Here is an 18,697-nt window from a genome sequence, read left to right on the forward strand (position 1 = left end):
TTGACAGATGAGGAAACTGAGATGCAGACAGGTTAAGTCACTTGCTGAGTATCAGAGAGCTGATCTGGGGTACCGCCAAGAGTTGAAGCAGGCAGTGTGCTGCAGAGGCACTGCTATTGCTCCTTCCTGCCCCTGGCATCCACAGAAGCCCGCACGTTTATAGTCTCTGCAGACAGAGAGCTGAGAATAGAACAGTCAACACAGGTGGGGGTGGAGAATCCCACAAGACCTCAAGAGTAGAGATGTCATCTGAGCTATTTGGGAAGAATGAATACAAACGCACAGAGGCTGACGGTGGGAGGAAAGGCATCCTGGGCAGAGAGGGAACTAGAATTAGACTGGCTTTGCTGGAGCCAGAAGCTTAGCTGGGGATGCCAGAAGGCGGTGGAAGCCATGGACCCTCACCTCACCCTGAAAGCTACACAAAGTCATCTGTGAACACAGTGGATGTTAAGATCAGGATGGGACAGGGTGGTGGACTAGGAGACCCAGGAAGTCAGTTCCTGAAGAGCCTCAGACCATTTCCCCCACCAATCAGGGCCCAGGATCTCACCCTCTGATCTGAGGGTGCTTTGAAAAGATAAATAGCCCTTTGGGCCCCAAAGGAGCTCCATTCTCAATCCCAGGTGAACTTGATTTTTTCTGTGGAAGCCCACCCCACAGGCCAGGGGTCCGGCCCTGCTGCCTTCTTCATTGGGGAGGGTTCAGATGGTCTGTGCTGGGAAAAGAAGGCTCCTGCCGCCTTGGAAGAGCAAGCAAGCCAGGGGAGGACTCTGCGAACAGGAGGCAGGGGTGGAGAGGAAAGCACCACTGGGAGTGGGGAAAGGGGAGGAAGATGGGGAGCTGGGCCCTGGCCAAGGCTGCTTTCTGCCAGCCCAGAGCTGAACTGGAAGCCGCTGGGATGATGGAAGCTTTCCCTCCCTATTTTCACCAAACCAAGGGTGGTGGGCAAGTTGCTATTTCTCTGCCTGGAATGGGGGGCGGAGGTAGTTCGGGTGACGCCTTCCAGGCTCATTCTGCCCCAAAACACCAAATTAGGGGGGTGGGCTTGTCAACTCCCATGCTGGGCTGGGCTCCAGAAGCGCAGAGAACAAAAAGAGCCCCGAAAACCCAGCAGGCCGCACAGGGCCCCTCGTGGGAGGCTTTGGCAGACCGAGACCCTGAGCTCCCCTGGAACCGTCCTGCCCTCCTTTAGCAGTCCACCTCTTCCCGCGGTTCTCCCACGACTAGTGTCATCCTTCTGCTACCAGCGTCTTGTCCTGTCATGCTGAACCTCCCACATCGCGGCCTCCTGAGGGCCCCACCCCCACCCAGCGCTCCCCTTGCAGGCCCAGAAGATTCCATCCTCTCCCATTTCTACGCGTCGAGAGTTTCCCAAGCCCATTTCTTCCACTACTTCGCTGCAGCCCCGCGAGGGCGGCAGGATGCTCCCCATTTCCCAGATTTGACCAGAGAGAAGACTGCCGTCCTGGGACAGGGTGGGGGGGAGGTAAGTGACGAAGCCAAGGTCACCCAGTCATTGGCTGAACGCGGCCTCGACCCGGCCCTTCTTCTGCAGGCCCGCTGGCACCCTGACGAGGAAGGCCCGGGCTGCGGGACCCGCCCCTCTTTTCTCGGCTGGTAGTCGGGGGCGGGCCCGCCGGAATGACAGGTGAGCCGGGGTGGGGGACAGTTGGGGGGTTGGGCTGCGCGGGGACGCCTGGCGCGCTGGCTTTGGGTGCGGCTGCCCGAGCCCGCTGCAGCGCCGGGCTTCCGAGGGCCCACGCCCGGGGGCACGACGGGGCCCGCGCCTTCGGCCGAGGGTCCCGGGATCGCCCCGGGCCCGCCGGCCAGGCCCCGCCCCCCGGCGGCAAGGGCGGGGGCAGGGGCGGCGCTGGCGGAGTGGGGCGCGGGCGCGCGGTGCTCGGTGCGCGCCACCGCCCCTCCGGCCCAGCTCGCCGGCCCGCCCTCCCTACCCCCTCGGCCCGCTCTCGTCGCCCCCTACTCCTTCTACTCTCCTCGGCCCGGCGGCCCGTGGCGCGGTGCGGCGCGACGATCGCGGCCTGGCGCCCGGGGCGCGGTGGTCGTGGCGCTCGAGGGTGGCGCGCAAGGCGCGGGGCGCGAGGCCAGACCTGGCGCGGCGGGGTGTGGGGGGCGGGCAGCGGCGGAGCCCCCAGAGGAGAGCAGGGCCAGGGGGGTACCGAGGTATGGGTAGGGCCTGGGCGTCCGGCTGCGAGGGGCGGGAGCTCCAGGCGCATTTCGGCCCTGGCCGGGCTGAGCCACGGGGCGCCCGGGGCGGCGGGAGGGCAGCGGGGCGGGGAGGGAGGGTGGGAGGAGACGGCTGGGCCGGGCCGGGGGGCTTGGCCGACGGGGAGCAGGTGGGCGGGGACAGGGGCCCTGCTGGAAGAGGCGCAGCAGCGAGGTGGCGGGCTGCGTGCGCAAACAGGGCTGCCGCCTCCTGGGCCCGGAGAACGGTGAGGCCGCTGGGGTTGGGCGCCCCAGCCCCGAGGGCACGGTGCCGCGTCCAGGGCCACTGAGCTGGGCGCTGGGCCCTGTTGGGGGAGGATCTGGAGGCTCGGTCGGGCCAGGGCGCTGGGGGTTCACCAGCAGACCCAGTTGCTGGGCCAGAAGCAGGAGTTCTTGGGCAGGGCTCTGGTGGCGGGCACTGGTGGCGGGCACTGGTGGCGGGCAACGGTGGGCGAGCACGGGCACTTTCAGGGCTGGCATGAGTGGAAGGGGGACGAGGAGGGCCCAGAGTTTGAGTTGGAGCGTAATTTGGGAGTACCGTGTCATCGGGTGGGTTGATGAGTCATGAGATTTGGAGATCACAGAAGCCTTTCCTAGTGATCAGTTCTGAGTGAGGGAAATGAAAAGGGCTGGGATTTGGAGAAACGCTTTTGAGGCCACGTCTTGGGACACTAGATGCTCAGATGGCTGCCAGTCCCCATGCGAGGGACTTTGGGAGTGATGTCCCAGAGTGGTGGGACGGGTCAGCTGCAGCCTGGCGGGGGTGGGGGTGGGGGTTAAGGAAGGTCTTTGTGGTGGCCAGTCCCTGCCTTCCTTCCTTTCCAGGCCGTCAGGATTCAGCTGTGTTCCTGTGGGGAGTGGGTTAAAAATTCCTCCGGCCTCCACTCAGCCTTACAGTATCCACCAGGGGCAGGAGGGACATATACATGCGTGACTGCAGCAGTATTCTCTGTCGTGGAGCCCTCGCGCTTCCTCACTGTTGCCATAGTAACGGCCTATTGATGGTGTATTTATAGGGGAAGAAGCAGGCGCTAAATTTTGGGGAAGGAGGGGGAGGAGGCCTTAGGGCAGCAGCAGTAGTGAGGGTGGCCACAGAATTGTTAATGGAGTGGGCCATGCCTGGGAGCTGTTTGGAGGAGTTCCTGGCATGTCTGAAGCTTAAAAATGAACTAATGACTTATGCAGGTGTCAGGATAACACAGTCTGGCCTATGATACGTGTGGGTGTGCATGCACCACAGTCGGGTGTGTTTGGGATAAGACATAGCTATATGGAAGCTGTTACGTAATTTCTCCACAGAAAAAATCTAAATGCAGTTCTCATTGATAAGCAATGAAACATGTATTTTTCCGTCATCACTTATTATTAAAGCCTTTGCTCATTCTTTTCAAACCCTGACACAACAGCTCCATTTTTCTTCAGTCAAAAACCTTGCTGTCAGGCATGCCACACCCACACCCTAGACACGTGACTGGCATTGGCCTTAGGGGAACCTCAGAGATCCATAATAGAAGCAGGATTTTGAGATAATATTACATCTTCTCTCTTATAAGCAAACACTTGGGGTCAACTTTTCTCACAATGGCAGGCCCGTCTGTTGACAAAGTCCCATGCTGATAGCTTTGGGTGGGATTGTTGTAGGGTGCAAAAGAGAAAGGCTCCCTTAACACAGTGTTTCCATAGACAGATGTTACCTTTGCTAGTTTTCCTTGAGTTTTAATTTTATTTATGATTACTATTCTACCTGTTTGCCAAAAGGATTAGAGGGTATAGTTTAAATATACATAAGATTGAAAACGTAAGTAGAAAAGTGGATACTGTGTCACAGGGGAGAACGCATAAGTGTTTAACAGCTGGGCTTCCAGGGCGCCTGTCCTTCACGGTTAATGTTAAGACTGAACTTCCTGGCAGCCTAGGCAAAAAGGGTTACACCGTTCCTGTGTCTTACGTCCAGTTAGTCATAAAACCAGAGCTTCTGCTTGGGAGGGGAGCAGTGGGGTGATTGCTCCCAGATGTGGACGGCTTGGCCAGTGCTCTGGAACACGTGCATGAGTGGGAGTGTGCGTTGCTGCCGTGTTATTTAATGCAAAGAGAAGAGAGATGAGTCTGTTTCAGGAGATCCTTGCCGCCCTGTCTGTGGAAGACGAACACAGCAGGTCATCTGGGCTTGGGCCATGACTTTGGAGATGGTTGTTGTTGCCCCTTGTCTCTGAGGTCTTTTCCAGCTCAAAAGTGCAGAGATTCATCGAGGAGAGTGAGGAAGGCGGAACCTCAGCCTGTAGGAGTTTTTCTTTTTTGAAAAGAAACCCTCAACCCTTAGGTCTAGACTCTCTGAGCGTGTTCTTGGAAAAGGATGAGAGCGGCAGGGCTGTAAGTGGCTGCACAGAGGGTGATGTGCTCCGTGGGGTGCTGCTTTGCCCTCTGACCCGGCCAGTGTGGGTGGGAGTCACATCCCAGGACCAAGAGGGTGCCCTGTAGGTTTCGGGGTGTGATTTCACCATGACTCTGCTTTTCTCCTTTGTCAGGGAAGTGAGACACTGGATCTGAGGGAGCGCCATGGCAGGTGAGTTTTTCCGGGCCCAGGCTGACGGGGAGAAGAGCCATGCCTAGGGGCTCATGGGAAAGGGGCAAGTCTAACTATCAAGTCCTTTCCAGCTTTCCTCTCCCTGGGGGTTTTCCTGTGGCCCCTGTCCAGTTGGCTGGCTCACATCTTTACCCTCTCAACTCTTTGGCTCCCTTCTGGAGCACGTGCTCCCTTGGAGATGCGCAGCTCCCCAGGCCACCCTGAGAGAAACTCATATGGCAGGCCATGGAGCCTGGGGAGGGGGTGCCTGCCTGGGCACCAAGAGGGGCTGCTTGACATGAGGACTAGGAAGTCCCACCTCGAGGGGAGTACCAGGAGCAGATGTCACCTCTTCTTTCATCCTCTGAAGTCTCAGCTCAGGCTTATAGGGGTGCCAGTCGGCTCAGCTGGAGCTGGGGTTCCCCTTGAGAATAAGTAGATACGGTTCCCACTCCATGACATTTTTGATGGATGCATCTGTGCCCAGTCTCCAAAAGCCTAGATTCTCCATCTAGACCCTGCTACCCCCCTTCCCAGAGGCATTCTCCGGTTCACGTGCGTCCAGTCTTCCGATCTACCGCAGCCTGGGTTTGTACCAGACTGTCTGGGGCAAGACTATCGATGCCAGGCCACCTGACGGCACAGGTGTCCATTCAGGTGGAGGGACACCACCCTGGCAGCGTCTTCTGGGGCTCTTTGGTGTTGGTTACAGCGTCAGCCTCAAAGGGGAATACATTCTTAAGATAAGGGCCCTGATTGTCTCTTTTTGAGGCAAGGCAGAAGATACTAGGTACTTTTTCACTGAAACACTGCATGGTTCCCATGCAACATGCACTTCACTCTCAGAAGGGCCCCATTCTCCTCCAGAGTCTTGTTGGGTCCATGGTATTCTAGGCAGATATACTGTGGCATCACAGAAAGTCAGCCCTTCCATCCCTCTTACGTGTCTGGGGTGGTGTCCTGCCTGCTGGCTCTGTCTTGCTTCCCTCCATAATGGTGCCTCTGTGCCTGGGCTGAGTCTGGTCGGCAGGAGCCTCTGGGCCCCTCCCCATTCCAGACCTCAGTGTGACTCTCTCCTCAGTGTTTCTGGAGGCCAAGAATGCCCATTCGGTCCTGAAACGGTTCCCTCGTGCCAATGAATTCCTGGAGGAGCTGCGCCAGGGGACCATTGAGCGGGAGTGCATGGAGGAGATCTGCAGCTACGAGGAGGTCAAGGAGGTGTTTGAGGACAAGGAGAAAACGGCATGTACCACCCTGGGGCTGGGTGCCGGGAGCACAGATATAGCCTCAGGATTAAGCAGAGTGGGCCCTGGGGATCTCAGACGAATTGGAAGCAATGAAGGGAATCCAGCCGAGTCCAGGCCAGGGCCACTGGGACCACCGAAGAACAGATCACCTGTCCTTAGAGTCCCATCTGCCTGACTCTGGGGGCCTCCTGACTTGTGAGTGGTGTCCTTTGTCCTCGGGGCATTCCACAGCCTCTTTGATGGCTCTCAGAGGCTAGTCAGACAGGGCAGGGCGGGGGCAGCCGCAGACCCCGCTGAACGTAAACCCAGACCTGCTGAAGGGCTCTGAGCTCCATCTGGGATACGAGAGCTTACGTGTAAGTGTCAGCCGCCTTCCTCCTTCGTTTGCAGATGGAGTTCTGGAAAGGGTACCCGAATGCAGTCTATTCAGTCCGAGACCCTGCGCAGAGCTCAGATGCCATGTACGTGGTGGTGCCCCTTCTGGGGGTGGCGTTGCTGATCGTCATTGCCTTGTTCATCATCTGGAGGTGTCAGCTGCAGAAGGCCACCCGTCATCACCCCTCATACGCTCAGAACCGGTACTTAGCGAGTCGCGCGGGGCACAGCCTGCCCCGGGTCATGGTCTACCGGGGCACCGTGCACAGCCAGGGGGAGGCCTCTGGGCACCGGGAGACAGGGAGCCCCCCGCAGGTGGTGCTGGGGCCTAGTCGCGGGGGTAGAACCACGGTCCGCCTCGAGAGCACCCTCTACCTTCCTGAGCTGTCTCTCTCCAGGCTGTCCAGTGCCACCCCTCCCCCGTCCTATGAGGAGGTGACTGCTCCCCAGGAGAGCAGCAGTGAGGAAGCGAGCGTCTCTTACAGTGACCCGCCCCCAAAGTATGAGGAGATAGTGGCCGCCAACCCTGACTCAGACAAGTAGTAGGACTCGTGTCCTGTCCGGTGTGAAAGTCTCGTTCAGGGGCCTCCTGTTTTCTTTTTAACTTTTTTAAGACTGTGCCACCACAAAACAGCCTTAGCCTCCTTGTTGCCAAATAATTCCCTATCCGTGGATTTGTAGGAAGTCGGTTGTCAAAGACAGGTGGAGGGGGTAGGGATCATATGCATATGTATCACCGCTGGGGAGAGCCGCAGGCCAGAGAGCCCAGCTCCTCCAGAAGCCCTCACGCCCCTGCCATCCTGTCCTCCTGTCAGGGACTGGCTTCTCTTATGCCAAAGGAATCACCCCATTGAATTGATTGTGGCCAGAACGTCCACAGGCTCGGGCCCGGGGGCCACGCAGCTGGCCAAAGACCTGTTTGTCTGAAGCCTCGCCACAGAGATGAGGGAGAGAAGCCAGCCCTTCAGCGCCCTTTTCCCTCACTAGCCCTGTGCTTTCTGTCCTTGCTCACGTTTGGCAAGGACAAGGACAGAACAGAAACAAAAAGAGTAATAACACAACGAACACAATAAAACAAAACGATATCACCCGGGCCACTCATAGGGGTTCAAGGGAAATCAGTCACGCAGGTCATCTGTGACACTCCCCTCCCCCGACACTCACCCCACACTCCCGACCAGGTTCAAAGGAATGTCTGGAGTCACCTGGAAGGACTACGGGGTGTGTGAAGGACGAGGGACAGGGCCTGGCCGACAGAGCTGCCTCCTTCAGACTGGGGACGTTGCCATCTGGAGGGCAGCTCTGATCCTACTGTGCTGGGCCTCCCCTAGACCCTGGCTCTCCAGGCACGCGTACCAGCTGTGCCAAAGCCGCTACCCATTGGCACGAGCCCTATCAGAGCCTCGGGAAAACGGATGCTGCTGACCCTGCCTGTGGAGCCCATGGCCTTTGAACGGGCGGGGTCCAGGCTAGGGCAGAGAGCTGAAGTTTTCTCCTTGTGAGGTTGGCCCGTAGGATGATTAAACCCACAAACTGGGCTTCCTCAGCACTGTGCTCTCTGGCTGTGAACTTTTAGGCTACTGCCCTTTTCCTGAGTGGGCGTGTTGAGATGAACTTGAATTTCAGATGGCTGATTTCTTCTTAATGATGGTGCCCACCTGGGGAGAAGATCCAAAAGTGTCCCTTTTTAGAAATTTCTCTGTGGGGGAGATGGGGAAGCTCGTGACCTGGGGTTGACGGCCCATCAATGATTTGCTCTGTCATTAGCAGATGCTGGTCCACTGTTAGTAACCCCTTTCTGTGGCCCAGGAGCTGCCCACCTCTCCATTTCAGTGAGGCTTCGGGCCGCAGCGGGGCAGAGGTGACCCGCCCTTTAACTGTCAGTGACCGCGCAACAGACACCGTCAATACCGCCTCCCTACCCCTCCATCTTCATCCTCCTGGCCTCAGCACCAAACCATTTTTCCTCTGTGGTGCTTTAAAAAATGTAGCAAATTTTTGTGGGGCCCCAAAGAGTGCACAGCCAGGGTCTATTGGCAACCACAGCAGTTTAAAACCCACTGAGAAGACAAGCTTCTCTCTGTCTAAACCGCTCTCCAAGGCAGGCCTCAGGCCTCGTTCTTTGAATGCGGCCCTGCCTAGAGGCCACAGATGACTTCTGGAGGCCCCTCCAGTCCTGGGCACTCACCCAGGAACATGCTTCAAACGAGGAGGCTTAGTGTTCTTACCCCAGCGAGGCCACCAGCTTAGACAACACAACCCTGTGGCCGGGGTTTTCCATCCTTACCCCTACCTCACAGGCCTCCTGGAGGCTGACTGAGCTAATGCCTGTGTAGTGCTTGAGACACCGGGAAGCCAGTGCAGTTCGCCCTTAGGAAGATTCTTCTAGAAATATGTAGGTTATAAGGGACCAGTTCTAGTGGAGGTCTTTGTAGGACTCTGAAGTCGAGTCTCAACCTGGGGAGTCAGTCTCCTGCGAGTTGGACCGTTCCGCACCCCTGCCTCCCTTCCCCGAGAGCTCCCTGATGCCAGAGGTGCTGACCAGGTGGCATTCCACCTTTCCTCCCTTCCTCTTTTCCTCCCTCTGGGCCTCCAGCACCGCAATCCTGCCCTTCCTCACAAAGGCATTTGGGGCCTAGAAAGCCCCTGCTTTGTCCATGAGGGATGCTGGGGTCCATCCTATTCAGCCATGTTGGAGGACCCGGGGCAGCCTGAGGCTCCGGGGCCGGTCCCTGCCATCCCAGCCTTTCCTCGGGGGCCGTGCCTGCGTGTGACCCGGGAGCACGGGAGAGAGCCAGGCGTGGGCCCCACTCACCAGAGCCAGAGGGAGGTTGCCCGGGACTGCCTGCTCCCTTTGGCCCCCGTCGAGCCCCTCTCTGCTGAGCTGCTTGCTGTTTGCAGCTGGCTGGAGGTGGGAGCGGGTGGGATGCAGGAGCCCGGCCCGTTGGAGGGCGGCCTGCATCCTGCAGGCGCCGAGCTCTCCGGTTCAGGTGCTTTGCAGCGTTCTTCCACGTGGGGTTGCCACCGTGGTCTCTGGGACGTTTTTCGCAGTATATCATAGAAAAAAAGATTGTACAGTACACCATGGTCATAACTCCTCGCGGTGCACATTTGGCTTTTACGAATGCCCTGTACATATCTTTTCAAACTCTGTCTTTGTATGGTTCTTGATTTGATACAGCGCTTAATCTGCAGTAGCCACATTTTCATTGTTTTTGGACTTTGCGTGTGTGTGTGTGTGTGTGTGTGTGTGTGTGTGTGTGTGTATACACGTGTGAACGTTGCCTTTTCTCACATGCTTGTCTGAAACAATAGCCGGCGTGTGGCTATATTTGTACCAGGAGGGTTCCGGTCTGAAGGGAGGAATGTCACCTCCCAGGGCTAGGCAGCCTGAGGACAGGACCCTGAGTCAGGAAAGCCAAGATTAGCTGTTGGAGCAAGCCCGCCAGGTCACGAGTCCCACTGTGGGACCCCCCCCCCCGCTCACACGCCCTTTTGGAGCAGTGCCCCCAGCCTTGGCTTCTGTTCTGTGGGTATCAGCAGCTGAAGGAAATCTGAGCACTCCTGGACCTTTTTGTTTTTTATTTTTATTTTTGGTGGAAAGATGTGTGACTGTTGACTTTCGGAATGGCAGGGCTGGTTATTTAGATAATTTTCACTTAAAAGGAAATAGAAAAGCCTTTGACAAATTCCTTGGAATGTGACTGTCACATGTTTTCAACCAAAATCTTTTAAAGACTTTTTCAAACAAGCATCACAATCTTGTCCCTCCCCTGCTACTCCCCATCACCTGGGGGTTTTCAAAACAAAAGCACAACCGGAAGTGGAGTGCGCAGGTGCCCAGTGTGTGCAGCCCTGCACAGCTGTGACGCGCCCTGGCTGACGGACACGCAACACTGCCACTAGTGTGAATTCCTTAGGGCGCTTCGGAAAATAGGACTCTGCCCAATTTGTTGGACTTTGTGTTTTTGGTAGCTTGAAGATGACGGATCCGGGTCAGGAAAGCATCTTTTTGCTAAGGAGTTGGAGCCGCATGGTTCTTCTCTGGCTGGGGGGGGTTGATCTTTTCACAACAAATGGCATCCCACAAGAACTGAAAACAACACTGCCTCTAGATTGTTCCTTTGTGGGGGGGGAGGGAGGGAGAGAGGGAGATTATTAAGAGAAACTCTCTTAACTCTCTTACCTACACTCTCTGTTTCTAGGAGTGTGCGTGTGTGTGCTGTGTGTCATGCGTGTGCCCTCACGTTCAAGGCTGAGATGGAGAGCTGGGCAACCAAGCTGCTGTCTAAGCTGCTTTTCAGCTTGACAAGAGCGCAGCTCCATCTCAGGATTGCACCGATTCAGAAACAAGCACATCCTCCCCACTGAACTCTACTCGTACTAATCAGTATAATTAGCTAATTTAAAAGTACTTTAATCAGACTGCCTGCAACTGTGATAAAAGCCCATTCATTCAAAGCCCACTAATTCAAAACTTAGAGAAAATCACAACTTGAGATAATTCATGGTATCTGCGATTCTCACTCTGTAGAAATATTCAAGAGATTCTTCCCTTCAGGTAGTTTTCAGGGTCGTATGTGTAAGAGGGATCTAGTGTAAAATGAGTACCTTTTTCAAATAAAAGGCTCAAGGTATTACGGATCCCTTCACCGTGCCTTCGGCAGTTCTCATTTGTCGGGCTCTTCGTGTACAGGATGATCTCTGGTTCTCTGTCTACTGTGGGAATGTTGGGTATGGCAGCTTTTCATCCTCCTCCTTTATTTGCTCTACGAATAAAATAGTCTGTGAACTAAACTGCAGTTTAAAGTAATATAACTGTATATCTTGCTAAATAGTCTGTAAAGCAGATGTTTCGCTATAAGACCGGCCGCTCCCATCATTCGCCCCCAAATATTCAAACATATCGAGCTTTTCCTTTCACAGGCTGTGGGCGGTGAGTCTCTCTGGAGCAAGAATTTTCCTGACAAAGATATCCTTAACAGCGCAGCACACCCCCTCGGGCTCAGTGCCTCAACAGTTGTCCCACTGTACCGAGCTATGTGACCGTTGCCCAGTGCCTGCCCTTCGCCCGCCCCCAGCCCAAGTATTAACACAGATATTCAAGATTGGGACAAATCCCACAGCTGCTTATGCCTCCCAATCTGTCTCCCCTTACGGATGCCGCTTTCCCAGGCCTGAACACACCTGCTCTTTCACTCTGTGGTCGTGAATTTGTGACAGTGGAAACCCTGATATGTGCAACTGAGCTTATAGACAAGATTACTGTGAAATGGATTAATTTTGGTACCACTTTAAACTGTGCTCGTAATTCATGTGTTGACCCATGTCAGCTGGGAAATCTGTACATTCAGTAATATGTCAGGATTTCACTGGAGCCTGGGGGCAACAAACAAACGTACTTCTGATTTCTTTCTCTCTCTCTCTTTTTGTAATTGTTGGGTTTAGCTGTTAAGTTTGTCTCTTTCTGTACCAGAAGATAATGAATAATAATAAAGAGCAAATGGTATTCATTTGTGTTCTGTCCTCACCCATCTTGGATCCCTGCTGACTCTCAAACTTCCATGGGGCATGGATGGTTGTGGGCCAAACTTGTTTTTCCAAAAGTCAGGCTGTAGATAAGGAAACAGCCCAAACCAGTTTAGAAGCAGGAAGCAGAGAAGTCCTGGTTCCTAAAGTTTGACCCATACGTGTAAGATGATCTGCTGACCCATCCCACTGGGATGAGGTTAGTAAGGTCTGTCACAAATCATGTTAACAAGTTCCCTGTCACCTGATCCCTGGTTACTAATAGAGGTGTCCTTTACTAGAAAAGATGTCCTGCTTGGTTTCAGCGCTGGGGGGAGGGGTGGAAAGGAGAAATTTCTCTGTGCCCTACATAGGGGGGACATAATACTCAGGTTTTGCCCTGGCTCAGCTTCCTGAATTCTGAGGATGGCAGGAGTACAAGACTGTCCAGAGGGCAATGATACCTTAGCCTCCCCTTGGAGGAAGTGTGGTCTTAGCCCCGAGCACTCCCAGCTGTTGGTGTGGAGTGAGGTATGGCCATGGGAAGTTGTTGGTGAAAGTTGTGCCCATCCCCAGTAATGAAAGTAATCCACCCTTTAATAGGAAAAGTCATGGCAGTGATGAGACAATGGCAGTGAAATTCAGGGCCTCTTTCAAGGATTGAACGTGGAGGCTCAATGCCAAGAACGACAGCCAGAGGCCTTAGGTTCTATTCTTATCCCGAGCTGGCTTATTGAGTGATGCCAAGCTTCTGGAGATGCTGGAAAGTCAAATGAAGACTCTTCAGGCAGACTCCAGCACACAGATGGGATCATGTTATGAACATAGGTTTTGAACTTTAGGCTCTTTTTGTTAGAAACTAGCACTCTAGGCAGCCACCTCGGGTCCCAGCCTAGTCCATGCAAGGAAGCTAATACATGAGGTCTTGGGAAGGGGGGACCCCTCTTTTCACCCTTCCCCCAGACCCCATCCTGTACCATGGCCACACCCTTACAGCAGCTGGCTTGAGATCTCACAGAATGAAGGGACTGAAGGGCAGTGGAGAGGAGCCACGAGCTGTGCTTGGAAATGATCAAAGCCAGAATTTATTGAGCACTTAGTGTACGCCAGGCCCTGTAGATGCATTAACTGAGATGATCCTCCCAATAAACCCGTGACATCTGAGGGAAGCAAGGCCCGAAAGGCATGCCATTCGACCAAGGCCTCCCAGGGAAGAATTGCCGGCCTCATCGTGTGAACCCCAGTCTGTCCAGATTGTCCCAGCGCAGGCCACTCATATGGCATGGCTGGTCTCCTTTGGAGATCACTTTGCTTTTGTTTTCTTGTTGACTGTTCATCCTCCCAGCACACCCCCCGCCGCTTCCTGCCCAACTGTTAATTCCACAAGGGCAGAGGCCATGTATAACTTTTTTTTTCTCACCACTTCTTCCCCAGAACTCAGCACAGTGCCTGCCTCACAGTCAGTGTTAAATTAAATAAAATGTGTTGACTGATTTTATTCTCCAGTCATAACCCAAGCTCCTTGTGTTAGTTTGCAGACTGGATGGCTTAAATGACAGAAGTGTATTGTTTCCCATTTCTAGAGGCTGGAAGTCTGAGATCAAGGTGTCGGCAGGGTTGGTTTCTCCTGAGGCCTCTCTCCTTGGCTTGTAGATGGCCGTCTTCTCCCTGTGTTTTCATGTGGTCTTCCCTGTGTACATGTCTGTATCTTAATCTCCTCTTCTTATAAGGATACCAGTCATATTGGATCAGGGACCACCCTATTGACCTCATTAACCTTAATTACCTCTTTAAAGACCCTACCTCTCAATATAATCGCATTCTGAGGTACTGGAGGTCAGTATTTCAACATATGAACTTGTGGAGGGGGGACACAGTTCAGCCCATACCACTCTATTCATGGCAGGGGGAGTCTTTGTTGCCCCTTCTCCCAACCCTGAGCACATCATACACACTCTGGAAAAGCTTGGGCGTGGACATCATGACTTCTCTGAGATGCCGACAAAGACAGGGGCACCTTGCCATTCTCAAACCGTGCCCCAGAGCAGATTCTTACTTGCCACAGATGGATGGGCCTGGGACAGCTGCCGAAGGCCCCCACAGGGCAGGTGGGGTTGGGAGAGGCGAAGTGGGCTTCAGAATGGTTTTCCCAGGGTCTCTCTGTGGAGAGTGATGGGAGAACCCAAAGCCTGAAGCATAGACAAAATATTTGTGCCCTCTCAAATTTTTTTAATAGACAAAACATGTTGTTTTCATGAATCACAAGCCTAGCAGCTCCAGTAACAGTGGCTTTCAACAATTTCTCTGAAGAGCTCAAACTGTGTGATGGATTCAGTTTCACCGGGCTTTATGTGCTATAAAAATAGAGGCTATAGAGGCTGGGTAACGTTCATATCAGGCTGGTTACACTTAATCACAGAAGCACAGTGGGTGGGCTGGTTGATGCCAGCATCCCAGAGTCCTGGGGCTGACCGGGCATGGAGGGAGGGGTGCTGGCAGAGCACTGTGTCCCCCAACCTGGGGGTGTCCCTGCTTCCACCCATGCCATGGGGCTCCGGAAGGGCCCTACCTGTTTGGAGCTCTGGGCCTAGCTTGGTCGGGGAGGCATGAGGCAAGCCATAGCCACAGAGCATGTGGAACTTTCTGCTAGGTTGGAGCCGGGGGCTGCCAGAGAAAGCCTTCCTGAAGAAGCCATATCCAATCTAAAGCTTGAAGGATGAGTAGGAATCAGTCAGGCAAAAAGAACAGAAGACGATTAAACCAGGCAGAGGGAGAACACGTGAAGAGACCTGGAGGCCAGCAAGGCCATCATGTTTTTAAGGCAACAGGAGAAGCCAGGGTAGCAGAAGGGGAAAGACTTGTGCCAGATGAGACTGCAAAAGGTAGAGGGAAGTCAGTCCATGTAGGGCTCCCCAAGCCACACTCAGTATTGTAGTCTTTAAGGATAGTGGGAGCAAGAGGCCATGACCACGCCTATTATATTGGCAACAATCTCTCTGCCTGCTGTATGGAGAACGGGCTCAACACGATCCAAGAGATAAGGTAGGAGGCTATGGCAGCCATCCAGGCAAGAGATGGTGATGGGATTGAGAGAGGAGACGGACAGAAGTAAACCACGGAGAAGATGTTTCTTCAAACACTGAATTACATGTTTAGGAGGTTGTTTGAGGGTTCTCCAGACACAGAACCCATATGAGATATATTGATAGATATAGAGATATAAATATACATCTCTATAGATATCTATCTCTATATAGATATAGAGATAGATATAGAAAGAGATTGATGTATTATAAGGAATCACCTCAGGCAATTGCAATTATGGAGCCTGGGAAGTCCCACAATATGCCCTCTGCTAGCTGGAGTCCCAGGAAAGCCAGTGGTGTGAGTTCCAGTTCAAAGGCAGGGGAAGATCAATGTACCAGCTGAAGTAGTCAGAGAGAGGGGCAGAGGAAGCAAATTTCCCCTTCTTCTGCCTTTTGGTTCTATTCATAGTCCTTAATGGATTGTATGATGCCCACTTACATTGGGGAAGGCCATGTGCATTACTCAGTTCACCAATTCAGATGTTGATATCACCCAGAGCACCATCACAGACACATCCAGAAATCATGTTTAGCTAAATATCGGGGCACCCTGTAGTCCAGTCAAGTTGACACAAAAGATTAACCATCACAGAAGGAACAGAACCATGCATAGTCACTGACTGGGTTGGGAGGGGGTTGGGAGGAGTCCCACATGACTCTCAGCTTTGGGGGCTCAGACAGTGCGTTAGCTGGTGGGACCATTTTCCACGAAGGTAGAATAGGTTCACTTCCCCTGGAGGAAGAGTAGGCTGCGGGGAGGATGTTGAGCATGTGGTGTGGAGTGTGTCTGAGGGGGACTAAAGAGGGAGGACTAGGGTGAAGCAGCAGATAGCAGAGTCATTTGTGTTACCACAAAGATGCTAAATGAAGTCTGGGTATGGGCCCAATGGGCCACGAGAGATGACAGACAGGCAGGGGGAACCCACTGGAGTATAGAGTCCTGGAAAGTGGGGGAGGAGAGGGTTTCTAGCAGAAGAGACGAGACAATGATATGAAATGCATCCAGGAAATCAAGTAAGATGAGTGAGGTGGGTCCATTGGATCGAGATGCTAGGAGGTCATTGGTGACCTTGGCCTGGGGCACTTTCAGTTGAGTAGTAAGCCAGACTCGAATGAGGAGAGGAATATCTGGGAGGTAAGAGAGTGGAGACAGAGTCTGTGGTGGGGGCAACACTTTCCAGGAGTTGAGAAAGGACATTAGCATGAGTGAGACCAAACCCCATGGGAGGACGGTGGCATGAGGGAGACCAAACACCATGGGAGGACAGTTGGGATTTTTTATGTTTGTTTGTTAGTTTACCATTCAGGTCATTTTTGTTCAACAGTTGATGAGTTCCTACCACGAGTCAGGCAGTGCACTAAGTGCAGGGGTGACAGAGAGAGGTGAGCAAAGCCCACAAGGTCTCTGCCCTCATGGAACTGCTATCCTAGAGCTGAGAAAGATGCGGCAATGTTTCTGGGCTGAAGGGAGTCACCCTCATGAGGGGAGTAGCCAAAGGCCCAGGAGGATGCAGAGATAGGTCACTGATAGAACCGAAGCCGGGGCCCAAGCTCGAGGGCCACCAGCTCTGCCAGCAGTGAACAAGCAGGATGGTCTTGAGGACGGTGTGCAAATCCCACAGCTCCAGCTTCAAGCTCGAACTCTGCTAGGAGCTGAGTGCCTCACATTCCATGGCCCCTTCCCCATTGTTTTCAGGTGGGATCAGCAAGCCACATTGCCTAGGGCCACACAGCCAGTAAATGAGGAGCCATGGCGGGAGGGGTGCCCGAGAGCAGCCAGACTGCTGGCCCCATCTTCCAAGAGTGAAGGGCAGGGCAGAGTGGGTCAGGGGCTAGAGGATGTTTGCTGGAACTCTCTTGAGCCATTTCCTCCCTCAGACCTCCTCCTGTTCCCACAAAGACCCTGGGTGGCCAGTCTGAAGACATGGGTTTGCATCTAAGCCCCCGCCACTGAACTGGCTAAGTGAACTGGCTCACATCCCGGCCCTCCATGGGCTCCAAATTGTCGATCTGTACAATGGGGGATACTGGGAAGAGGATCGGCTTCGTGGATGGGAGAGCTTGTCGTTAGTTTACCGGGACTGTTTCTCACTCACGCAGGACTCTCCTCTCTGTGTCTTCCTCCAGATCAGAGGGGCTGCGGCTGCGTTGGACATTTTCCTTTGGCCCCCGACTCTCTTGAATTTTACATACACGTCACATTTCAGTCATTGGTTATGGAGACAATTGAAAGCAGACGCAGTGCCCTATGAGGAATCACCTGGCAGGCAAAGCCGAGGACTCTGCAAGGTCAACTTATCCAATCCCATCCCTGGGGAATCAGGAGAGAGGTCCTTCCCCACCCACGACAAGGGTTCCCTGCACCAGAGGCACAACTGACCGATAGGCAAGTGCCTATGCCCTCCGGGTTTCAGAATCTACCGCCAGCTTTGTGTGGAAGGGATTCGTGGGCCAACGGAGACACAGGAAGGAAGAAGGAACAGTGGGGGCAGCTGCTACACCGAGGTGGGGTGGGGTCTGGGGACAGAGGGCAGGTTTCCTGTCATCATGCTTCGCTCTTGGTCCTGCTCTTGCCCCACCTGTGGGGCAGTCCAAGGTTATCCCTCAGGCCATCAGCCAGCAACAATCACCCTAAACTAGGTGGTTGCAGCTCCCCCTGCCTTGTCCGGGCAGCTGCTCTTCACAGGGGGAAACTTTAGTAGCTGATCTGAAGCGACCCAGAGCATCTCAGCAGCACGGTTCTGCCGGTAGGCTTGTCAGCCAGATCTGGAGCTGTGTCAATGTCTTTAACTCACTTTTGCTGGAGCTGCTCCCTCCCAGACTGGACCAGAGTTCAGGAGGCGTGACCAGCATTTCCACTCAAAGCACAGAAGACTTTTCTATCAACCTGAGTACCCTGGGAAGGCAAAGTTCTAGGGAGCACCCACCGCACTCCCAGGGAAGCAGAAGGTGGCAGGATTAAGGGCAGGACCGCCACAAAACAATCCCCTGCTACTGTCGCCACAGACGCATGGACTTCTGGCCCATCTGTTTCTATGTGCCCTCGAGAGCAGGAGCTCCGCGAGGAAGGGGACCTCGTCCCTAGCCCCAGTGCCTGGCACCCAGCAGCCTTGACTCAAGGTGGTCACTCTGGATGAGAGAAGCCCACATGTGGAAAGCGAGGAGCTTCCTGTAGCCTCCTGCTGATGGCCCTGTCCCCAGGAGGGGTGGGTTCTAAGGGCTCCCCAGGTGGCCCTGCCACTTATTTCCCTCTCTCTGCTCATGAGGTGGCCCTCTTTCCCTGGGCCAGCTATAGTCCCTGACGTTTGCTTTCTGTCCTTCCTGTCTTTTTAAGGAATGGAAGGACAGCTGCCAGGCTCTGTGAGTCCCCCTTCCCTTTCCCCTCTGTCTTGGGGAGGGCCCTGGGGCTCCAGGGATGACCTCAGTACCAGCTGCTTCCAGAAGCAGGAAGCAGAATTGTTTACAGGTTCCTAAGTTTCGTTAGCAAGTAGAGAGGAAGCTCCCAGATGCTTGGAAGATCTGGGTTTGCAGCCAAAATCAGGCTCACTTACTGGGGCTTGAGACTAGCTGCCTGAGACTGTGCTGTGAACAGAGCTGGGGGGCAGCAGACCATCGCACCCACTGGCTTTGAAAGGCCTCTCCCATAGAACCCCAACATAAGCAAGTGATAAAAAACAGCGCTGCACTGGGTG

General features: G+C 54.2%; 1 protein-coding gene across 1 annotated transcript; it reads left to right on the forward strand.

The window, feature by feature from the left end:
- Positions 1 to 2,435: 2,435 nt before the first annotated feature.
- On the forward strand, positions 2,436 to 6,954 carry PRRG3 (proline rich and Gla domain 3). The gene is made up of 4 exons (XM_029240891.1): positions 2,436 to 2,453; positions 4,752 to 4,789; positions 5,871 to 6,031; positions 6,427 to 6,954. The coding sequence occupies exons 2-4, from the start codon at positions 4,783 to 4,785 to the stop codon at positions 6,952 to 6,954; spliced, it is 696 nt and encodes a 231-aa protein (XP_029096724.1). The 5' UTR covers positions 2,436 to 2,453; positions 4,752 to 4,782.
- The last annotated feature ends 11,743 nt before the right edge of the window (positions 6,955 to 18,697 follow it).

Source organism: Monodon monoceros, unplaced genomic scaffold, assembly GCF_005190385.1.
Source record: "Monodon monoceros isolate NGI ecotype Baffin Bay Population unplaced genomic scaffold, NGI_Narwhal_1 Super_Scaffold_22, whole genome shotgun sequence".
NCBI lineage: Eukaryota > Metazoa > Chordata > Mammalia > Artiodactyla > Monodontidae > Monodon > Monodon monoceros.